Raw genomic sequence first — 23,978 nt, 5'->3', positions numbered from 1 at the left:
CTCTTCTGATGGCTCTGGGCATTTGAAGATACAAAGGAAGAAGGGGCCGGGACAGACAGTAAGCATTGTGCTGCTTTGTGCTGCCACAGACGTCTGTGAAATCAGAACTTCTACACCTTACTTCTATGTAAAACATGTATGCTGTCCTCAGAGTTGTGGGAGAAGTTGTGTGAAAGAGGAACGAGAGAGTTTACCATCACTGTTTGCAACCCAATTATCCTATTCGCACTAATCAATCAGCCCAGGTGTGTGTGCATTAAGTGCCGTCAAGTCACTTCCGACTTATGGTACTTATTTCTATTTGATTTTCCAACTTTAAAAAAATAGAAGAAAACCAAACCATTCAATTATAGAGTGTGGCAGGTGTACACAGCTATCTGTTCAAGTGTCAAAGTCTCCTTTCTTGAGTCTATGATCTTCTATGATCAAACTGTTGTCTCAAGATTCACACCTAGGCCATGTCTTGCCCTAAATGTAGACCTCACCAGCAGCAGTGCCATCACCTGTTTTTGTGTTTAAAACATTTTTTTTTGTAAAGAAAAGAACAGAAGGAGGAAAGAAAGAGAAGAAATACAATATAATAGATAGAAAAACAAAGGCACAAGAGTCGGATTCTGAATTTTAGTTTAGTGTTTAAGGTGATCGGAAAAGGCTGAAGATGAGTCCTTCAGTGTATCGATCTCAATAAAGCTTGCAAGAAATTGACAAACTTTCTGTAGAATTGTTTGATTTGAGTTTGACTTTAAACAACTGCTTGAATTTTATATAAACCTTAAAAGTAAATACTGTGGAATGCATAGCAAATGCAAAACTGCTCATACGTTACTGGCTTCTGGACAGTTGCTTTTGAGTGTGCAAAGGGGCAAACGAAAACACTGCAACCTGAAACACACTTAATTGCAGACTGCATGTAAAACAAATGTAACATGCTTTAGGATCAGGCTGTGCGATTTAGTAGAAGCCTAAGATTGTATATTAGATAAAATTTCACTTAAAATGAGTAATCTATGACTGCAAGGGCTAAAGTAGGAATGGTACATGCTTTCTGAAACATACTGGTAAGGGACTAATTGCAAACTGCTTTGGGCAAAATACACTAGTTCTGTAACGATCACATGGGAAGCATGGAGTGAACTGGGAAGAATACTGCCAGAGAACTGAAGCAGTTCCATTCCATGGAATGGAATGAAACACACAATCATGAATCAACCTTAAAAGCAGCTAGAGAATCTTAGCAAAAGGCTTGGGTGAGGACAAAAAGCCTCAAAAAACAACAGAATACATCATGAGGTACATACACAAGCAGAGAAATCTTGAAGCTAGGTACATAAGCTTCAACAACACATTCTGTTCCCAAATAGAAGACTGCTTCCCTTCAGGATAAAGGAAGACTAGATATAACGTCAATAAAAGATTAGAGCTACGTATGCTGTCTGAATTCAGCTCTAGCACCGGAGGATTCTGAGCCTGAACCTGGATTTTCTTAGGCCCACAACAACTTACCTGAACTGACGCACATAGCCCCCCTGAAGCACTGAACAAGAATAAAAGGCCAATTAAGGTGGAATACTTTCATCTCTGAATGGATCTTAATGGTTCAAATATTTTACTTAATTAGAGTTTAATCTCACTGCATCCCAAAGCTTGAGAATGGCTTACTATTGCATGTCAGTCCATTGCTAGATGCTTCTAAGGCTCCAGTTGTTGCACACTAGTTATTTATTCAAAACATTTATATCCTACCTATCTACAAACCGCAACTGTAACAAAAAATAACTGAAGTACCTAACATCATCATTTACATCAGCAGTAAAAATCAACACAAATCAAAACCATCAGCAAATGAACATATCAGATTACCGTATTTTTCGCTCCATAAGACACACTTTTTTCCTCCTCAAAAGTGAGGGGAAATGTCTGTGCGTCTTATGGAGTGAATGTGTGTGAATCCGGCCCCCGGGGAGAAGGGCAAAGCTGCAAAGGCCCTGGGAGCCACGGCCGACCCCCGGCCGAGGCAGCCCAGCGCAGAGCCAGCACGCCCCGGGAGCCGGCTAGGAAGCAGCCAGCCAGCTGGGGGGCGGGAGGCCCCTCCCAGCTGCCCAGTGCAGCGGCAGCGGGGTGCGGAGCCGGGCCACCCCGGGAGCTGGCGGGGACGCGGCCAGCCAGCTGGGGGGCGGGAGGCCCCTCCCAGCCGCCCAGCGCAGCCTCGGGACTGGGAAGCACTGGGGGGAGGTTAAACTCCTCCGCGCTGCCATCCCAGGCAGCGCAGAGCACTTTCAAGACCGCCCCACCCGGCTTCTAGGGACTCCCTGGAAGCCCGGCGGGGGAGTCTTTAAACTCCGCGCTGCTATCCCAGGCAGCGCAGAGCACTTTCAAGACCCCCCGCCTGCCTTTTCCCGCCTTTAAAGACCGCTTCGCCCGGTTTCCTTGGAGTCCCAGGAAACTGGGCGGGGCAGTCTTTAAACTGCTCCGCGCTGCCTGGGCAGGCAGCGCAGAGCAGTTTAAACCCCCACCGCCCTCCTTCCCGGGACTCCTGGGAAGGGGGGCGGTGGGTCTTTAAACTGCTCTGCGCTGCCTGCCCAGGCAGCGCAGAGCAGTTTAACCACCCCCCTCAGCTGAGCCTCGGGACCGGGAAGCGCCGGGGTGTGTGCGGAGGTTAAACTGCAAATACCCCCCTGCCCGGCTTCTAGGGAGTCCCTGGAAGCCGGGCGGGGGGGGGGGGTCTTGAAAGTTCATGCTGCCACATTGCTAACCCAGGCAGCGCAGAGCAGTTTAAAGACCCCCCCCCCCGCTGGGGTTCCAGGGACTCCCTGGAAGCCGGGCGGGGGGGGGGGTCTTTGAAAGTGCTCTGTGCTGCCTGGGATGGCAGCGTGGAGTTTAAAGACCCCCCCCCCGCCGGGCTTCCAGGGAGTCTCTAGAAGCTGGGCGGGGGGTCTTGAAAGTGCTCTGTGCTGCCTCGGATGGCAGAGCGGAGGAGTTTAAAGACCCCCCCCCACGGACTTCCAGGGGCAGTACACCATTTGATTCAGAATATATTTTTTCTTGTTTTCCTCCTCTAAAAACTAGGTGTGTCTTATGGTCAGGTGCGTCTTATGGAGCGAAAAATACGGTAATAGCACTGATTATAAATATCTTGAAGCTAACATTAAAATGAGCCTAACATGTCGGCATGAAAATATATAGCAAGGACAGGGTAGCTTGGTGTATCTTTCCTGTCTCTCCCTCCGCTCTCCGTTGGACTGAATACCTAAGTACAGCTCAGCACTTCTGAATGACTTCAAGTGTTACAGACTTCATCAGCCCAACATCTGCTCAGTGGTAGAGCCTCTGCTTGGCATGCAGAAGGTCCCAGGTTCCATCCCCGGCATCTCCAGTTGAAGGGACTAGGCAAGCAGGTGATGTGAAAGACTGCTGCCTGAGACCCTGGAGAGCTGCTGCCCGTCTAAGTAGACAGTACTGACTTTGATGGACCGAGGGTCTGATTCAGTATAAGGCAGCTTCATGTGTTCAACACTGGCTTCGTTATCTGTGAACCTGCAACTGAATTCAGGTTTCCTGAGGTGCAACTGACAAGCCACTCCTAACCCTATAAAGCAGCTGTAGGATTAACATGCGTATACAAATATAAAGACCACAATCGAGAACTTTATTTCATGAACATTCCATATAGTTTAATTTATTCTCTCTTACACCCACAATCACATGCAATAACCAAAACGGTCCTATGCTGAAGAGCCTTGATGCACAGAGAGAAACATTCCCATTTTCATTTCTTACTGAAACTTCTTGCATGGTTAGACACTATTCCAACAGGTCCCCCTAACTTCCAGAGCAGATTTGCAGGGGAGCAAATATATAACCTGCTGACAATTATAGACTAGAGATTGGATCCTGATACCCATTAGTACTGAATATGTAGCATTCCTGGAAGTTTTCTGTGTCTATCACTGCATAATGTACTTGCGATTATTTTATATAATATATTCTCAGAAGATAGATTTTTTTGAAAGCCCCAGCAACTAAATCATACTTCTATCCCTTCCCCCTCCAGTCAAGCGCATTCAGCTTCAAGCTCTCGTATTTCTCACACATTTTACAGAAAATTTAAATGCCCCGTTTGAACTTGATGGAATTCTTGGAAGCAGCTTTCATAAACTTCTAATTTTAGAATGTGCAGTTTTATAAAAGATTAGCACACTACCTGAATCATTGCGGAGATAAGATGACATTGCTGGAATAAGACATGATTGACTAAGTAGTTCTAGCAGAACTGATGGAAGGGCATTGCTGTTTTGTCCTCTGCTTTCATGACTGGACTGGACATCTTCATTTGATGTGCTGCCTGCAGGATTTATGTAGCTAGCCAAAACCTGAAAGTTGAAAATCGCACAACAAAATTATATTAATAGTGAAAAAAATTCCATTTGTAAGCTGCTCACAGAACAGAAAATGAGCTGACAGATTTATTATTCAGGGCTCTTGCTACATTGAAAAACAAACGCTCCTTGCTAGAGCTACAAACTCTTGCTCACCCTTAGCCCTTGGTATCTTTCCGGCTCTGGGCTCACTACCTAGCTACTTCTGCACCCTGACATCCCCTTTTTTGAGACGTCTTTTTATGCAAGCCCGTCTAAATTTTCTCCCCATGGCCTGGACCACGGGCAGATATGCCAGAGTCCCCTATGAGAAAAGGCTGTGTTCTTGTGCCTCTGGACAGGTTGAAACCGTGGCCCATGTCTGCTACACTGCAAGCATGGCTCACCTTTACGGGAACAGATTATTGAACCCCTTCTGACAGATTGCCCCGGTGGCACTGATAAGGAGTTAGTTCTATTTCTTTTAAGTGATATTTATTCCCAGGTTACTGCAGGGGTTGCTAGCTTTCTGGGACTTATATTAAAGTTTTAATTTTTAATGTTGTAAGGAGGAGATGTCCGTTCAAAGTTTATAAATCTCTTTTTAACCTCAATATGTATTTACTGTTATGCTAATAAAGGTGTGATTTGATTTGATTTGGCTCTTGCTACAAGAAAAATGCAAAATATCTGAAACTAAAACGGCAAAATCTTTTCAGTCACCAAGTAAGTCAAATGTTTAAAAACCGAATAAACTATGCAAATATCCTCCTGTATCGGGTGAATTTAGGAACTGGTACCGCATAAACGAACTTACATAAAACTTCTGATTTAATTCAAACTGTAAATAGGTAGTTCACATAGCAAAAACAACCTCAAAAAACATCCAAGAATCACCAGAACCCCATCTGGCTTCTTCCACTGATGGAACAACAGCATACTTGCACACACACACACACACACACAAATACACAAAAAGCAAATTAACGTCTCTTTCCTTCCAACCACGCCACTCCCCCAAATGCTGTAAATCCTACTCCCCCACCCACAAAAATTAGGTCCCTGTGAATTACTTTTTAAACTTTCAAAAGTGGCATGTCATGCAGAAAAGAAGCTTGTCTGAAAAGAAAAGGAGCAAGGAAGCCCAGAGGCATAAACAGAGATACTCTGAACACCACTCAAGTAAGGACCTTGCTTTCTGGAAGTGCCACAGAACTAGACAGAACACTTATTGCAAGGGAGACAATGAGCTATTTCACAAGTAACAGCCCGTTCCTGAGATTCTGGGCCGAAAGTCCTCAGGAGGCGTGCAAGACTGGCACGGACGGCAGCGTAGGGGCGCTCACACTGGCCTCCCTGGACTGCCGCGGCAGTGTGGCCCTGGGATGCTGGCTCGGCCTCACGCCATCGTCCCGATAGCACAAGTCTGTGCGCAGTCGTCCAGGGGGGGGGATGTTCTGGGGGGCGGAGCTGCTGGTAGGCAGCTTCCTGACCCCTTTTAGGCTGGGATTGGCCCCTCACGCCTCAGCGGTGCTGTGCCAGGTTTTTGCTGGCGCACCCTTGCTTTTCTCTTTTTTTGCTTTAATAATGTTTTTTTAAGCCTTGCGATGGCCGTGGAACCTCTTTGGAGGCACTGCGGCGACGTCTCGGCTATGCTGTCTCCGGCCGCCGCAAAGCTCAGGAATGGGCTGTTAGTAGTTCAAGGACTAAAATTTATTCAGCCCATAATTAAAAACAACGTTGGTAGCATGAATAAATATTGTACAGTACCTGTAACAGACAAGTGACATGCTCTTCCTCCAGCCTTTGTTTGGTCAAAGCTTGTTCCACATCCCATCCAGAAGCTGTGGAACCCGTTCCAAACCCAGTGCCTTTAGCCCAGTAAAGCTGCTGTTCTTCGGTTGCAGCGCTATTATGAGTGCTGGACACCTGTGGCTGGTAAAATGAGAACAGGTCATCCTACTGTTTGGGATTGCTTAGATTTCATATTTTGAAGTTAGAAGTAGATGTACATCCTATTAAATAGATCTCTCTATTCTGATTGTTGAATCATGGATGCTAAGGAGTGAACAAAGTGTTGAACAAATGTCTTTCTTACAAGGCCCATCCGCAGTACCAAACTGTCAAGAAGTTGAGGCCTCTCAATTTCTTGGATTGCATGATTTTTTGGTTCAGGCCTGGGAGGCCTATGAATTTTGTGTTACTGGGATTTTAGACCAGAAAAATAAGTTTCCTTTGGAAAACTGCTTCTGTGGAGGGAGTAAGCCCCAGCTGGTGCTAGTTAACCTTTCCCCTTTCTGGAATGCAAGGCCGTGCATTGCCCTAGTAACCAATCGGTCAGCCATCATGACAATGTCCAGGTGCAGGTAGTTCTGCAGGCTTCCTCACCTGAACACATCTGAGTGAGTCAGCAATTCTGACCAAGCGATTAATTAACAGCTAAGTGCTTGCGTTTTCTCAATTGGCCTCTATGAGCTCATGCCACTGAGAAAACGAATATAAGGACAAACCAACCCTTGAGAAAACTATGCATGCTTTGGGGTACAGCAGGAGAGCTGTGCTGGCTGCATCACAACCCATTTGATTTTGGCCCTACGGGGAAACTCTGGTCAAGCTGACCTGCTTGGAGAAACCTTTGGACAACCTTTTGAAACTCTTGAATGCTGGAAGCATCTTTGGAAGTTGGTAACTATAAACCTGATGCAAGAAACCTTTGCCAATCCTTTTGAACCAAAAAGGCTTTTGAATGTATTAGCTAGTTATGCTAAACAGTTTATTGTTTTCTTGCTTAACACTTTATGACTATTTCTTTCCTGTAAAGCAGCTTGAATCTTATAAATAAATTGTTAGCCTTTAAATGGCTTGTGTCTGTGATTTTGGGATTCCAAGCCTAAATTCTAAGTGCCTTGTGTGAGTGTAAAAACCACCTACCAAAAACCTAAGACATTTTGGGAGTGTAATCTTTCCCTGGCAGGTCTCAACCTTGCAGGGTAGCGTTACACTCAATTTTGGAGTGAGTTGGGAGAGGATTGCCCTTATCTTCCCCCTGGAGCTCAACCTTTTGAAAGGGCTGGTGGCAGCTACTCCTTGGACTTGGGGCGAAAGCCTGGAGTTCAAGGTTTTGTCTTTTGGAAAACTTTTGACCAAACCAAAGCAGCCTCCAACTGGTGGAGACAGGTTGGGGAGCTCTTTGACACAAACTATGTGATGAGACCTGTCAGAACAAGGGTAAGCAGCTTGCTTTTTGAAAGTGCCATACAACCAGAGAGAACTGTAGATTTCATACTAGGCTTTGCTTAATAGTCACAGAGCATTGTGGCTTACTTGCAGCATGCCAAAACTGGACCTGCTTTTCTATTCAGGCCAAATCGTACTTGGCATTAAACAGGTGTCGTGTGTGAATCTCTAGTCCAGCGCAAACCAAAATTCTGTGACCACAATCTGGAGATTTGCACATGCTTTGTTAAATCTCCTTTTCTGGTTAAGGAACTAAATATAAATCTGGATATTGGGATTTTTACAGATTTTTTTCCTTTGAAATGTGGTGTTGGAGGAGAGTGTTACGGATACCGTGGACTGCCAAAAAAACAAACCAGTGGGTTATAGATCAAATCAAGCCTGAACTGACCCTAGAAGCTAAAATGACTAAACTGAGGCTATCGTACTTTGGTCACATTAGGAGAAGACAAGAGTGACTGGAAAAGACAGTCATGCTAGGAAAAGTTGAGGGCAGCAGGAAAAGAGGAAGACCCAACAAGAGATGGATTGACTCAATAAAGGAAGCCGCAGCCTTCAATTTGCAAGATCTGAGCAAGGCTGTCAAAGATGGGACATTTTGGAGGACTTTCATTCATAGGGTCGCCATTAGTCGGAAGCGACTTGACAGCACTTAACACACACACACAGATTGTTTAAAATTGATCTGGCAAAACAAAATGAATGAAGCAAAATTCTCCATCAGAATCACCAGAGTTAATGCAAATAGTTGAAGAGGGGAGGAGAATTTTACTAATTTTACCACAGATCCCACTTTGCCCCCCCACACCTCTCTTCCTGAGGGCCTTTTGGCTCTCAGGAACAAAATTTCAGGGGCTCCGCAGGCAGTGGTAGTAATGGGGGGGCATGGGGAAGTCCCGATGTGCCAGCTGCATTCTGCTGGTGATAATTTGGATCCAGTCCTACATCTCAAATCAGACTGGAGAGCTACCTTAATGAGTTTTATGAGTGTCCATATAGCCCATTTAGTTTAAGTTGCAGTACTGCAGTCAAAAGCTCTGCTCATGACCTGAGTTCGATCCCGACGGAAGTTGGGTTCAGGTAGCCGGCTCAAGGTTGACTCAGCCTTCCATCCTTCCGAGGTCGGTAAAATGAGTACCCAGCTTGTTGGGGGTAAAGGGAAGTTGACTGGGGAAGGCACTGGCAAACCACCCCATAAACATAGTCTGCCTAGTAAACATCATGATGTGACATCACCCCATGGGACAGTAATGACCCGGTGCTTCCCAGGGGACTACCTTTACCTTTTACCTACAGCATACTCCTCAGTCTCCAACATAGGATCTGGAGAATGAGGCTGGTAACATCTTTATTTATTTATTCAAATTTATAGCCCACCCTCATTCCCAGCGAGCCAGGCTCAGGGTGGGTAACAACTACTAACATACATAAAACCATCAAACAGCAATAAAACATCAGCAACATAAATAAAACATCAATAAGAGCTTAATACAATGATAAGCAAGTGGCCTTAAAATTTTCTAGGTGCCACCGTGTGACAGGATTTCAGCAAGTCTAACCCCCACAGATGTCAAGAGTGGGGGGGTTTGGGGAGGCCAGTAATGATGGGTCCACTCGCGGCTGTCCTCAGTTATATGTCTGGCGGGAAAATTCTGTTTTATAGGCCTTGCAGAACTCCTTAAGATCCCACAGGGTCCTGATGTCACCAGGAAGATTATTCCACCAGGCCAGGGCCAGGGCCGAAAAAGCCCTGGCCCTTGCTGAGGACAGCTGCACATTCTTCGGTCTGGGGGCCACCAGCAGATTACTATTGGTAGAGCGTAAGGCTCTTTGGGGGGCATACCAGGAGAAGCGGTCCCGCAGGTATGATGCTGTACAGTGTATAACTGACAAAGTTGGACCGAACTTCCTTGGACTGAACTGCTCGGTCTTGGAACAAAGCCAAAGCTGGCATCTGGTCCACTAGTTCCAGGCCACTAGGCTCACTATAAAGAACTGCAGTGCCTATGCAAGCAGCGCTTGCAAAAATAGTAGCCACTCAGATTTCTTCTTTAGACTGGGCAAAATAACCTCAATTAGAGATTTAAGGACCTTGGGACAGGCACTTCAGGATATGGTAGACGGCTCAAACATTATCTATGGTGACAAGAGATAAAAGGAGCGATGCGGTTCAAAGAACATGCTGAGAATGCTTCCTGTTGACAGCTTCATTTGGTAAAATAATCCTCTAGTGAGAACAGTACTGTGGGAGGCTACTGCTGTATCATCTGTTCTATCTGTTTGATTCTTCTGGACCATTAAACAAAACAAGTATAACTTTAAATAATGTGCAGCACTTTTAAGTCCACTGCAGTAACCTTACACATCTAAGTATATTATATTTCACTGAGGACCTATAATATTTAAGCCTGTAGGAGCTGTATTACCTATACCTTGTTAGAAGCGTAAGGATCTTTACAGAAGGCATTTTCCACATGCCACAGCCTTAAGATTGTTTTAGAAGATACTACTTCCATAAAGCAAGTGTGCATTTCGACAGTACATTAGTACTGAAAACCTAATATAAGCAGCTTAATGGTAGGGTAAGCAGAAGAAAGGGTTGTGCTCAAAAGTTAGGTCCTTTATAACTTTGGAGACTACATTTCTAAGCTAATGAACCTGAAGCAAAACTGACCTCTGTCTGGTTGAGGCTAGAATTGGGAACTCTTGGAGCATGGTGACTAAGAGCGGACAGGCAGGCAAGGATGAGATGTATTGCTCCAATTTCCAGTGCCATCCGCCTAAGGAGGACTCCATCATCAGTAGTCAAAGGTGTGGTGCTGAACAAACTGCGCAGCACGTGAAATGGAAGGGTGGGAAGCACATTAGCTGAAGGCGATTGCAGAATGTGACCTGGATGGAGAGAAAATACACACTGAGCATTTCTGATACAAATTGTTAGCATAACGCATCAACCTTCAGTTACATTACAGGTACTTCCAGGTTTTAAAAGATTATTTCTGCGTTCTACACACAGGTAAGAATGATTCCAGTGGGACAGAAATAGAGAAATATACGATTCAACGTCCGGTACGGACATGATTCAGAACACAAACTTGATGTTCTTAAAAGGGACACAATATATGGAAAGCTCATTCGTTAATCCTACTGAGCTATTTGCTATTCAGATAACTATGAAACATGTTCCTTCTGGGTTCTAATAAACATTAGTTGATCTGAATGCACTGCATCATGGCTCACTCTTGCTCCATTCTTGCCACAGCATTACTTAGTCCACTCTAAACTTCCAGGATAGTTTATGAAAGTTTACTTCACTACAAAAAGATCAACAGATCCCTTCCAGATTTCACACTATATTCGTGTCAGGAAAATTAAGAGGCATTACCAGGTACATTTCTGAATCTTCATTTTACTAACACAACTGGGACACACAGACTTTTCCAGTATGAGTTATCAGCCGTAACACACAAAATTTGTTCCTGCTTGAAAGGAATATAATGAAATCATCATGAAAGTTTTTCAAAACTTTCACCATTGGATATGAAGAACACTTTGTTATACAAAATACTCTTTAAGCCTACTGGTGGAGATTATATAGGCACACCAAGGGTTGTAGACTCTGCTCAGCTAAGGACAGTGTGTTCGGTTGTCACTAGATGCGACCTACTGACACAAAGAGGTTCCTTTACCAGCAGTATGCACCTTATCCCATTGAAGTGCCAGCTGCCCTTAGAATATCAGAGTGATATGATACTATCGAAGACCTTAATTCCCAGAAAACTCCATTGATTCAATGTTTGCTTAAAACTATTTTGCCTCATGCTCAATTTTCCTAAATTTTTTAACTACAGTTAAGAGATCTGGAATACCCTGAAGGCTTGGATGTTCCCTCCCCCCAGCAAATGCCCTGCTCCCTTTCGGGTATTAGCCATACTTCAGCATTACATATGTTTATAGTTTAATTTTAATCTTATACAGCTTTAAATTAGGGTTAAAACCAGGATTTGAATCTGGTTTGCACAGACCGGTTAAAAGGAACAATGGTTGTGTCACATTTCTGTTTATTTGCAATATCACACCCTACTTAATACTGAAAAGCAAAGTGACAGAAGGATTCATACAGATAGGAGAAGGAACATATGACCCTAAGAGTTCTCCTGGCTGCTTAGCAATGCTTTAGGGACTGGGAAAACATTATGCCAGCACTAGAACTATGCAAAGGGAAGTTGACTGGGGAAGGCACTGGCAAACCACCCCGCAAACAAAGTCTGCCTTGGAAATGTCGGGATGTGACATCACCTCAGGAATGACCAGGTGCTTGCGCAGGGGACCTTTACCTTTTTTTTAGAACTATGCAAAGTGTTATGCAGTTTGAATTTGGAATGATAATTTATTCACCTGCACCAGAGAAGTCAAGTTACTTGGAAAACATCATTATTTATTGATATTGCTTGGACAGGCCTTCAATACTAGATCAGACCAGTCCATGTCACACCTTTGCTATTATTCCTGACTCTGAAGTACAACAGTTAACATGTTCATTTCATTTAAAAACACACACAGAGAGATTTTCGTTTGATTTTCATTCTACCAAAGAAATGCAAACCTTTCCAAACATGCATATCCCACACCTGGAAATACAAACCAAATTGCCAAGTAAGGGAAATATAAGTATTGAACCCTTGTCTTTACAGACCCACACTCACTGAATGTAAGAAGATGGAAAAATATTCCCATCTACTGGTAACACAGATCAAATTTCGAAGTTGTTCAGAGAGAATTTATATGCTGTGCATCAACATTCTCACACTGTATAAACGGAGATTGGCAAAAAGCAGAATGACAGTGGTCAAGAAGTAGGGAAGTGTTTTGATTACAATCCAGGATTGCCTATGCACACCAATTAGAAGGGTTATCTACCCAGAAACTGGTAACCTTGGGCTCGATTGTCTCCCACCCTGTGCATAACGTAAGAAAAACTGCAACACAAACCTAGGGAGAGGGAAGCAAAAGCAAAAAAACAACAACAACCCCAGGTGCCAGCTAAGATAATTTTGCCCTCTCTTATTGGATATGATAGCCTGTCTAAGCTTGGATAGGTCCAGATGAAAGGAATAAGAGAAATAACCCTCAGAAGCAGAAATAAGCTAATGCATAACATTTAATCTTTGCAAGGCCATCAAGATCCAGTTTATTTAACTAAAAAGGACAGTGACCACCTCAAAACCAATGAATCTGAGCTGAAAGGTTATTGCACCTGATCAAGGTCCCATTGGAAGCCCTGGAAACAATGTTCAAACTTTTCAAAAATGAAAAATCTATTGGTCCTGATCAATAGTTATCCTAAGCAATGAAGGAAGAATCAAAAGGTCTGTCCGAAAGGACCAAGTTGGACTTTCATATACTTTGGTTCCAAAAACCGGAAGAGATCAGGAATTCCACAAAAGCCAGCTCTATGTCTTGTCAAATACTTGTGAATTTGCACACTCAAGAGAAATATTTAAGTAGAAGTCCCCAAATATACTTAATAGTTACAGTACATACTTCCTTCACCATCATCTGTAACTCCCAACACCAATCTAAGCAGACACTGGGCATGTTTCCTCTCTTTAAGTAGCACCTCAGCATAGCCTGGGAGGCGAAGAAATAATCCAAAAGCAGCCAAAGAATGAGCAGGTATGGGAGACATAGTTTGGACTGTTGATTTGATTGGTGGTGGTTCTGCAGCAATTGTTTCTGGGGCTTCATAAACCAGTTCTCCCGACTGTTCAATGGTAACCCATTCAAACTGATCACTGTCCTTCTGCTTCTCCTGGGTGGTGGATGTAACCACTGGAGCACTCACCTTCAGAAAAAAAAGAAGAGGCTTAATACTGTTCTCAGGAGTAGCCATTGACAGTACTTTTTTGCTACAAATACTGTCACTAAGCAATACATAGAGTAATCGTTCAATAACAATAATAAAAATACTTCAATAGAACATCCTCAAACTGTATCCCAGATGAATTCTTTTAGACATGTGGATTATGAGAGGGTTGGTCACATACTGAAATAACTGAAGAATGATATATAAACAGTCATACTTTTTAAAAACCTACTGTAGGATAAGAGTATAAAAATAGTGAGGATTACTTCCAGCATTAGAATTACTGGACCATTTATTTCAGCATTAACATCTCGTGCATTATATAGTGTCTTAAGTTCTAAATCATCACTTAATACTCTTGAACAAAGCAAAAACAAAAACTTTACAAAATTATTTATATTGATAAAGAACAGCTATGAATAATTTTTTTAGACAGACAGCTTTAGCTTTGGATTTTAGCTAAATGACAATCCTACAGAGATTACTTATGTTTTCTATGTAGAAATTTTGTCTGCGTAAACAAGTGAAGCATTCAAATGTTCTCCCGTTTCAGTTTGTCTTCTGCTGTTTGACTGGCATGTGTACATATGTATGCATCCCCTCTCGGTCCCTCCCTGCAAAGCACTGCTATACTGGGTGGGCCTCTGTCTTGTGCTGCCTTCCAAATGGCAGCCCCAATCGCAACTTGTGCAATGTCTTCCACCTGCAAATGCCAAACAGGACCAGCTTCCTGACCTCCTACTGACATCAAAAGCTACTGCTCATCCCACCCCCCCGCCACATTATTTTACATTCTTCCTGACAATTCTGGACTTTAGACCACTCAGAGCTTCTGAAGAAGAGGCTGAGAAATCATTGTCTTAGTGCTTGATCCCAAGACTTGCTCCACGCCTGTCTGCTCTCTTACTAGGTACATGGTGATAGAGTACCTAGAATACAACATTCTCACTATACTAAAATGAAAACAGACAACCGGGTTCATCACTGTTCTCATTTTAAAGAATTAGGGCATTCTTTCAGTCATTTCTTTCTTTCAACCATCCTGGAGTTCATGGGTGGCATGTTTAGAGTTTCCAAACTGTCCCTTATCCAGGCAATGACATCCTTCATTTCAGTGAGTTCACTGTATCATATACCTTCAGCCACACTCTACTAAACCTGAGACAAACACATCTGAAACACTCCAAGACACTAAGTGTGAACCTCCCCTAGCTTGCTGATCTCCCCATTAAATCGCCTATTATTGCCACCCAGGTTTGTTTTGTATTGTTGTTTCCCTGCTTTCAGTGATTAAGGTTTTCATCTTAGTCTACCTATACTTTATTGTGTGGGTTAGGGTGCCATTGCTGTGTTTGTTTTACTGAGATGACAATTTTATTATGTGTAATTTTACATTCCATATTGTACTAATTTGTCTGATATTACTGTATTTATAGTTCTGTCTTGTAAGCCGTCCTGAGCCCTGCCTTGGTGAGGGAGGGAGGGATAAAAATCCAATAAAACAAACAAATAACCTCCCATGTATTTCCATCTTAATTACGTTTCATTCAAGCAAAGGGCTCAAAATCACCTACCATCTTTAAAGAGAAAAATTGAAATACTGCAAAACATTTAATCAAAAGAAAGATATAGTGTTTTTAAAACATTGGAACAACGCTGAACTTTTAACAAGAAACAGAACTACACTAAAAAGCCACTGGCCATAATCAAAACCAACATAAATACATGTAAGTTGCATTAATTTAAAAATGTTTAGCCTAAGATTAAGTCAGCTTCACACATATATATCCTTTTACTTACTTGTTGGATTACATCTGGGTACAGCATAGGAAGCCTTTCTGCGATGAGGGCCAACCCACCCATTCCAGCAAAAACTTGCAATGGAGACTGAATAGGGCACACTTCAAGAAAGGATTCATCCAGGACTGCATCCATGCACTCCTCACCTGGTGTGACTGCTTCATCTTCAGTGCAAGATCCCAACAAATCAGCATGCTCTACGTGCAGACCAAAAAACCCCACACTGTTCAGTGAAGTGTTATATTTAAATAAGATTTTTAAAGGTCTTGATTGTACAATCAGTTACCCTAAAGATAACCGGCTCACTTCTGTGGTATAAACAAATGTTGAAGTGATCTGGAGAGCTCCTAAATTAAAAACCAAACATACAGAGGAAAGGGGTGGGCTTGTCCCTATGCAAACTGGTTCATATATATGAGAAGAGGGGCTGAGAAATCTTGAAATTCCTTCGCCATCTAAGCAAGCTTTTGATAAAGGACTAGAATCGTGAAACAAAGCAGCGTAATCCTTGAGTACGTACATGAAGTCTCTAAAGCGGTCCTTTTCTGAGCATCAGAGGAGAATGCAAGCACACCAGAAGTTTAAATTTTTATTTCATAAATGCATGCTATTACAAAAGTGTTGTACATAAATAAATATAGGGTTGTCATTGCTGTGACATGAAGCTAATCCCTAATTTTAGACTAACTTTTCCCTTATTTCTCACAACTGATTTCGAAAGCTCGGTTTAATTGAATATTGGAGCCAGTATGGAAAGCAACTGGTTAAGAAATAAATTCACCCACCAACACTGACTGGAGTCAATTTAACATATCAACTAGCAATGACAAGAACTTAATGCCTGTATGTTGTTATGCCATACAACAAAACATATTCTGATGTGAAAAGATAAATAAGCTTTGTACTTTTCATTGACACACACTACAATAAAATCATTCTAAAATACTAGGCGCCGCAGTGAAATTTCTAGGTGCCCTGGCATCCGTGGATTTGTCAAGTCCTGACCTAGCCATTTTGAAATTTCACAGATACATAACATATGTATTCCCATTTATGCAAAAAACAACCCCCCTCCAAAAAAAATTTACAACACAGGCCAAAGAAAATCAACACAATACAACCATGAACCCAGAGACTATTGTGTACAAATATATATATATATATATATACCTTTTTCCGTATGGAGGCGCTTAAATGAATCTGTTTTTGAAAGGCTTGGGTCTGAGATCACTTTGGAACCAAGCTTAACTGCCAAGTCTATGGATCTGTATCCTTGAGGAAGTTTGCGGTCATACAGCAGAGTCAGCAGCTGGGCAAGTGTCATCTCAGGTGGCAGAGGCTGGCCTAAAGAACATTAACTAGATTACTTCCAGCAAGTAGCCATGTGAGAAATTAATGTCTAACAATTGTTGAAGGGAAGATACCATTATTCGGTTATTTTGAAGGATTTTGGTAAGCTGTTTTAAAAACCTGGTGGGACGTGTTTTACTATTTGTAATTTTGCACATAACTCTGAGTGAACATATTTTAAAAAAGGAAAGTTATACACATGCATACACTTACTTTTTAATTTAGGAAAGATTACGTTGCAAACAAATTTTCTAATGACAAAAGTAACATGGCTTAAATGTGAATCTTAAGAAAATTAAAACAGATGTTAACACTTATAAGATATGCAGAAAACAAAAGCTACACTAGTAGTGACAAATCAATGGTCAGTTTGTAAATAATATAAATTATAGATCAAGTATAAAGAAGGTATCACCTGGCAAGACTTTAAAATAACACAAATAAAACACAAAGATTCAAATTTTCTGGGAGCTTGAATCCACAAAAAAAGCTTTACTTCCCCAGAAAAAAAACAAAAATTGGGGGAGACTGATAAATGTAATGCACACTTATGGAATTTAGTTTTGTACAAATGCCTTAGTAATGCCTTAGTTTTCTACAAAATGGCAAATATACACAGTCCTTGAAAGAACTGCATGCAGCTGCACCAGGTGTTACCTTAGCACATGCCTTAATTTTTACCACTTGAGTCGTAGGAAAAAAATTAAAATTGAAAATTAAAAACAACTGGTCGTAAATAAAAGTGTATTATTTGGACAAAAACAGTTTCATACAGTTACAATGGCACTAGAAGTATATTTAAATATCGAGTTAACTCTTACAATTATGAACACATTAATTTCTTCAATAGTGTATTCTCATACACATGATAGCATATTAATTGTGAACAAAATTAGACACATTTAAACACATCCATGGAGGTTAGAAGAATTAATTCCAGACTGGAGGCATATGTGTCTCTTTCTTCCAACCTCCACTCCTGGTCACATAACAGGCAGTAGCCCAACCTACTGTTATTTCAAACTAGAAAACCTGACTCTTCACTTTCAAAATGTAGCCAATGAACCTTTACCCCACCATGCCAAGTGGGAAGACTAAACAGATGAATGTAACCACCAGCATTTCATTTGCTTCAGTAGATTATTAATTATTATTTTGATTTAATTTATACCCTGCCTTTCTCCCCAATGGGGACCCAAAGTGGCTTAAACCATTCTCCTACATTTTATCCTCACAACAACCATGTGAGGTGGATTAGGCTGCCAGAGTGTGAGGGGCCCAAGGTCACACAGCAAGCTTCCATGGCACGAGTGGGGATTCAAACCTGGGTCTTTCAGATACTAGTCCTACACTCTTAACCATTACTCCACAGTAGCTCCAGCTTTAGATTGCATTAGACAACAAGCATGCTGTCCCCAACCCCACCCACCCCCGACATTACCTGGTAGCAATTTATGGTAAAGGTGAAAAACGGGAACACTAATAGTTTTGCTGGAAGTGTCGCCCCCTGTAGAGGAACTGCCTACTTTATCTGCCATTACTCTGCCTCGTCTGGAGGGTGGACGAGGAGGCGTAGACGACACAGCCCTCTTCGATTGTGACTTCAAACCTATAAAAAATAATATTCTAAGAATAATAACAGTAGGCAATACCAACAGTAATATTAAAGATTCTGTGCGCATAAAAGGGCTTTATTCATACACAGTCTCAAGTTTGAAGATATTTTAACCCATGTGATAGTCCCTGTGAGTGTAAACTCTGGATGCAAATACTACTCCTTCTGGACCAGCTATACATGTAGGGACCAATGCTTGGTTAAGAATGTTTTTTAGAAGATGCTCGGCTGTGTGCATTCCTGCATGGGTAAGTGCCAAGCTGACTGTCTTTTTATAATCAGCCCTAGTTACATAACACATGCATCATTTTATTTCATTGCGCTACATGCTACTATCTTCCAGTGCTCTGGCTAATGAGTGCAAAGGCATGGGGGAAGGATAATGAGAGATGTTTTCGATAGCTTTAAGATATTAGATTTGTATTTTGTTTTTTGCCCTTTTTAAACGACCTGCAATGGCCCAGACTGGCCATTTGTACCCTTAAGCCGCTTCTCCCCCACCTTCCTCAAGACACCTGGAAGCTTTAATTCAAAGTTTAAAAGAGGGAACACATACCAGAAGCAACAACAACACTGTAATTGTCCTGAAACCCATTTTCTGCTTTAACTTTTTCTTTTTCTTCATAGTTCTTTTTTTCTTTGTCTTCTTTTTGTTCACTAATTAACTTGGCAGTTATACTAGGAGTATCTGAAGAACAAAATTTTACGTAAAATGTTAAAATCGTTATTTGAAAACTAGTTTACTCAAAATCAGTTTACTTGCCTAGTTACTAGTACTCCATCCTTGTGAACATGTCCAATTTGTGTGAATATTGTAAGATCAGGATTCACCAGTATATGTTGTGTTCCCCATCAATTGTGCACTGGATACCACATTTACATGTACAGATGGTGAACAGGTGTGTAGGCAGGGACTGTGCATTGAGATCCAAATGTGTAAACAAAACAAGGTTGGGGCCGGTACAACATAGTACTGTAGTGGCCCGTTTCAACCTTATACAGGTTGATTGTCTACACAGGACTATTATTTGGGGCTGATGACATGATTACTTCACATACCAATGTCAACCCTAACCACTTCATTCAAACAGGAACTTAGTGGCACAGGTACAGCTGTCTGTCTAAGTTATCTTTCTAAATGGGAGTATTCTGAGCAATATAAAATCTAGTGGGTCAAGATTTATGGGTATTGAAGTAAAGCACTTTGATAGGAGCATTAAAAATAAATACAGTTTTATTATATAGTAAAAGCTTATTTTCCCATCCAAGGCACAAGCCTTCCTTGGTTTTAAAGTTCGTTCATTAGTTATTGAGAGGTGATTATATAATAAAATGGAAAAATTATGTATTTTATTATAGTTAAAGTGGAAAACTAGTATTCAAGGTCCATCTACAAACAGAATCTGCATTGTGTCTTCCCCATGTGGCCATCATAATATACAGCATGAATTTTCTATACCAGAACCACATTCTTCCAGCAACAGCTGGTTCTATGCAAGCTACATGTAAAGAGTGCATAAATTTATAAACCATGGTTCGCAGCCTTAATCTTGGTTACAATTCACAGGAAGCTATTATTTAGTTAGCCAAGCTAAGCCCAGCTGCTGGAGCGTCCATACAGGGAAGCCTACATGTTGCAATCAGAGATGATGGAGAAGCCAGAAAGTTGCTTTAAGGATGGTTTGCTCATGTATGCTTCAATCAGGGTTAATGCAAACCAAGTTTTGCAAACCTAGCTAAACCATGGCTCCTCATTATAGTTTGTCGCCAATTCTAAAATAATGGTAAAAAGATGTAAATGCTTAACAGATTAAAGAAAACAACCCCATGATTAGATTGTTTTATTTTCTGCATACAAATTCCAAGACCCAGAAATTGTACAAGTTGAGTGATACTACTCTGTCAAAGTACTGGCATGGGATAAACATGGGGCTCCATTATGAGTAATGCACAAATCAGCTCTCAAAATACCCGTACATGCTAACCTATGCATCCTAACTTCTACATGGGGGGGGGGGAGCAGAGGGAGAGTTCTATAGCCCTCCCCCAATTTCACAGAATAAGCTGAAAGATACTTAGTTGACCATGAAGACCTACCTAAAACACTCATGTTCCAATTAAACAAATGGTCCAGTTACAGTTTATATACATACACATATATATTTGGAAAAGTTGGTTTTACTGATGTGATTGCAACCTAAATGTAAATTTCCACTGAATATAATTAAAGGCCAATTTTAAAATAATGATAAAAAATAATATGGAACTTGCCTGATACACGATCAAGAACTTCTGCCAATGTTGTTGAGACTGGTAAGAGAAGAGTGCGGAACTTGTGTCCTGCCCCATACATTGGATGTTGAATTACATGGCTGGTGGCATTAATTCTACCCTTGTACAACTAGATGTTAGGGGACAAAGAGTTATTTTAAGCATTCAGAAATAGTCCAACTACTAAGTTTCATATTATTACAAATGAAGCTCTAGGCCTTGGGAATATGACCCTTGGGAATGATTAACATTTTAGGGTACTTCACTATCTTAGAAAGAACAGGGTTGGATGACATTATTGCTAGGACAATCCCAGAAAGGTCTCTCAGGAATGGCTCACAGATAAAGACAAACCACGGTTTGCCTTTAGGGGAACAAGGCTGGGTATCCTCAGGCTGACACCCTCTCCCTTGAACACATCTAAAAAAAAAATTAACCACTATCATGGCAAATCAGTTGGTTGCCAGCCTCCAGATGGTGGCTGGAGATCTCCTGCTATTAGAGCTGATCTTCAAGCAACAGAGATCAGTTCACCTGGAGAAAATGGCCACTTTGGCAACTGGACTCTATGGAATTGAAGTCCTGCCCCTCTCCAAACCCCACCCTCCTCAGGCTCCACCCCCAAAATCTACAGGTGTTTCCCAACCCGGAGCTGGCAACCATAGTTACATCCAAATGGTTTGGTTCTTTGCCCTCCAGCCACAACTGGTGTTCATCTTTAAAACTAACACTTGGCCACATGCTTGGGAGAACACATAGAACAGGAACTTTAGCAAGGAACCCTGAATAAAGTTGCAATAAGATGAAGGAAATTGTTTACAATCAATTAAACATGAAGTTATAACGGTAAGAGTGGAGGAAAAAAGACCAATTGTAATATGCTCAATAGTCATCTGTGTCTATCAGATCTGTCGATTTCAGAACACAGTAAATATTCTAGTACTGAAGTGTCTACATGGACACCATCACTGCTCTCTACAGATTACTGTAATGTACTTTTCATGGGGTTACCTTTGAAAACTGTTTGGAAACTTCAGTTAGTCCAAAAAGCAGCAGCCAGGTTTATTTATTTATTACCCCACTTTCCGCCCCAACAGGGACCCAAAGTGGCTCATAACATTCTCCTCTCCTCCATTTTATCCTCACTACAACCTTCTGAGGAAGGTTAGGCTGAGTGTGCGTGACTGGCCCAAGGTCACCCAGCAAGGTTTCATGGCAGAGTGGGGATTCGAACCTGGGCCTCCCAAGATCCTAATCTGACACTCTAACCACTGCACCATGCTGGTTATTGTCAGGGGCTAGATACAAAGATCAGATCACCTCTGTGCTGAAAAATGTGCACTGGCTGTTTCAGGGCACAATTCAAAGTGGTCGTTCTTGTGTTTAAAATGTCTTAGGGGTCAGGCTCCTTGAAGGACTGCCTCCACCCATATTATTCAGCCTGCCAGTTCTGAAGCCTTGTGTTCTGTGTCTCTGTCTACATATGTGAGGCAGGTGGTAACCAGAGACAGGGATTTTTTTTAATGGTGGTGCCTCACCTGTGGAATGCCTTCCACCACGAGGCTTGCCTGGTGCCTTACAATACTTTCTTTTAGGCATAAGGCTGGAACATTAATTTTTACCCAGGCTTTCAACTGTGGGGTTTTATCTTTTAAACGTTTTATGGTCTGCCTGTGGCACAATGATCAATTAATCTATATGATTTTAGGCTGCTCGATGTGTATTTTGTGCTGTTATGCCGTCTTGTTTTAGTGGCATCCGCTTGGTTTTTAGAGGCTTGTTTTAATTAATCTCTTACACTGTTAATATACAGACCATAAAGAGAGTTATTCTTTATATGTATCAGAACACAAAGCAGTGATAATTTCTAATCATCACCTGTTAAGTTTGCAAAGCAATCAGAACATATATTTAAAAACCAAGACACGAAGGCATACAACACAACAGACTCAAATGAAGGGAAAAGATCTCATCAAGGCTTGGGACCATGTCGGTGTCTTCGCCCACACATTCCTGCCTGGGAACTAAGATCACAGGGAGAGGCTCTCCTTCCTGTCTCACCGATCAAAGGAGCTAGTCTGGTGAGTACACGAGAGACGGCCTTTTCAGTTGTAGCCCCACAGTTATGGAACAACCTCCCCAGGGAGGTGCACCTGGCCCCCTTGATCTTTAGGAGGCAGCTGAAAGTTTTATTTATGATTGCATTTGGTTAGAATTTCTGCCTATTGGCAGTTTTAAATTTATTATTTTTAATTACCTTTTTAATGTATTTTATTGCATGTTATTATTTTTTGTTGTAAGCTGCCTTGAGTACTTATAAGGTAGAAAGACAGTTAACAAATATTATAAGTAAAAAAATAAAATGCAGGAGTAGACATAATTATACTACTGTAGTTGAAGAATGTTTCTCTAAACTATCTAAATCATCAGGGCAGGAAAACTTTTCAAATACAATATTTTAAGCATTAACTCTAGTCAGGGCAAAAGAACATCAAATGCGAGCAATTATTAAGAATCTAGATATATAGATGGTCCCAGCACTGGAGCAGACTGGAATAAAATAAGGCTTACTGGGCAAGGTGACTGAAGAAACATGGTCACTTTTTCATCTTCCAGCATCAACTGCAAAAATAGTCTTCTAATAAACCCTGAAATGTTTCCAGATGTTGGAAGATTGCTTCTTTGAGGAGAGGACTGGAAGAGGTCACAAAGAACCTAAAAAATGAATAAAGAAAATCTCAATAACAAGGCATGAACTACACCCTTGCATAATTATTAACTATGGTCAGAAGATTTGTCTTCTACTCATCTTAAAAGCTAGCAGGACTTAAGCATCCTCTGCTTATGTCATGGTATGGTTTGAAATGACAATAAGAGGTTATATGAATAATTTGGAATAGTAAAATACAACCGTGTTACAAATAAACTTGCCACCTTTTTATTTCAGTTCTCTTTATATAAACATTTACACTTTAAAAAAATGGGGTTTGCCAACTGGTGCCACAGGGGCTATATCTGGCTGATGGAGGTGGGTGCCATCTAGCTTTCCCCACCATTTGCTATCACTTGCCCTTCCTCAATGACCTTTTGTGCCACACAGCAGGGCAGGAGCAGAATGATGGAAGGCAATAGCAGAGTGGTCCACGCAGGTGGGCATTCAAGAATCCTCTGCAACGTACATGCTCATTTCATACAGGGGCAGCCAGCCGAGCTCAGTGTCACAAAGCTCTTCCATGCTGCCTGTGGCCTGGCTGATGCTGCTGTGCTGCACAAAATGAAGCTGTGCTCATTCATGGACGAGTTTGGGCTGTTACAGCGCTATCCATGCTATGAGAGGAACCTACATTGCATTCAGACATTATGCTAAAACTAAATTGTGATTGTGCGTGAATCTCACTTGTGTGTCTTTGCTCCTCTCTTTTGCCTTCCCTTTTCATGTGGAGAACCCCATATAGAAAGTAATTTTGGTTACCTATGGCATACA

At 41.7% G+C, this 23,978-nt stretch overlaps 1 protein-coding gene across 2 annotated transcripts in view; it reads right to left on the bottom strand.

Annotated features, from left to right (window-relative positions):
* BIRC6 (baculoviral IAP repeat containing 6) overlaps window positions 1-23,978 on the bottom strand; it is a 177,129-nt gene that overhangs the window by 47,939 nt on the left and 105,212 nt on the right. For both annotated transcript variants that reach the window (XM_056853593.1, XM_056853594.1), the window contains exons 56-65: window positions 23,066-23,209; window positions 20,495-20,624; window positions 18,780-18,911; window positions 18,050-18,217; window positions 16,429-16,602; window positions 15,259-15,455; window positions 13,137-13,437; window positions 10,267-10,484; window positions 6,126-6,290; window positions 4,202-4,370 (exon numbers count right to left, since the gene is read on the bottom strand). In XM_056853593.1, the coding sequence (XP_056709571.1) occupies window positions 4,202-4,370; window positions 6,126-6,290; window positions 10,267-10,484; window positions 13,137-13,437; window positions 15,259-15,455; window positions 16,429-16,602; window positions 18,050-18,217; window positions 18,780-18,911; window positions 20,495-20,624; window positions 23,066-23,209 (1,798 nt within the window). The remainder of the gene's footprint in view (window positions 1-4,201; window positions 4,371-6,125; window positions 6,291-10,266; window positions 10,485-13,136; window positions 13,438-15,258; window positions 15,456-16,428; window positions 16,603-18,049; window positions 18,218-18,779; window positions 18,912-20,494; window positions 20,625-23,065; window positions 23,210-23,978) is intronic.

The sequence above is a fragment of the Euleptes europaea genome, chromosome 7 (genome assembly GCF_029931775.1).
Source record: "Euleptes europaea isolate rEulEur1 chromosome 7, rEulEur1.hap1, whole genome shotgun sequence".
NCBI lineage: Eukaryota > Metazoa > Chordata > Lepidosauria > Squamata > Sphaerodactylidae > Euleptes > Euleptes europaea.
Note: the sequence above shows the minus strand (reverse complement) of the source record. Positions and strands in the feature narration are given on the sequence as shown.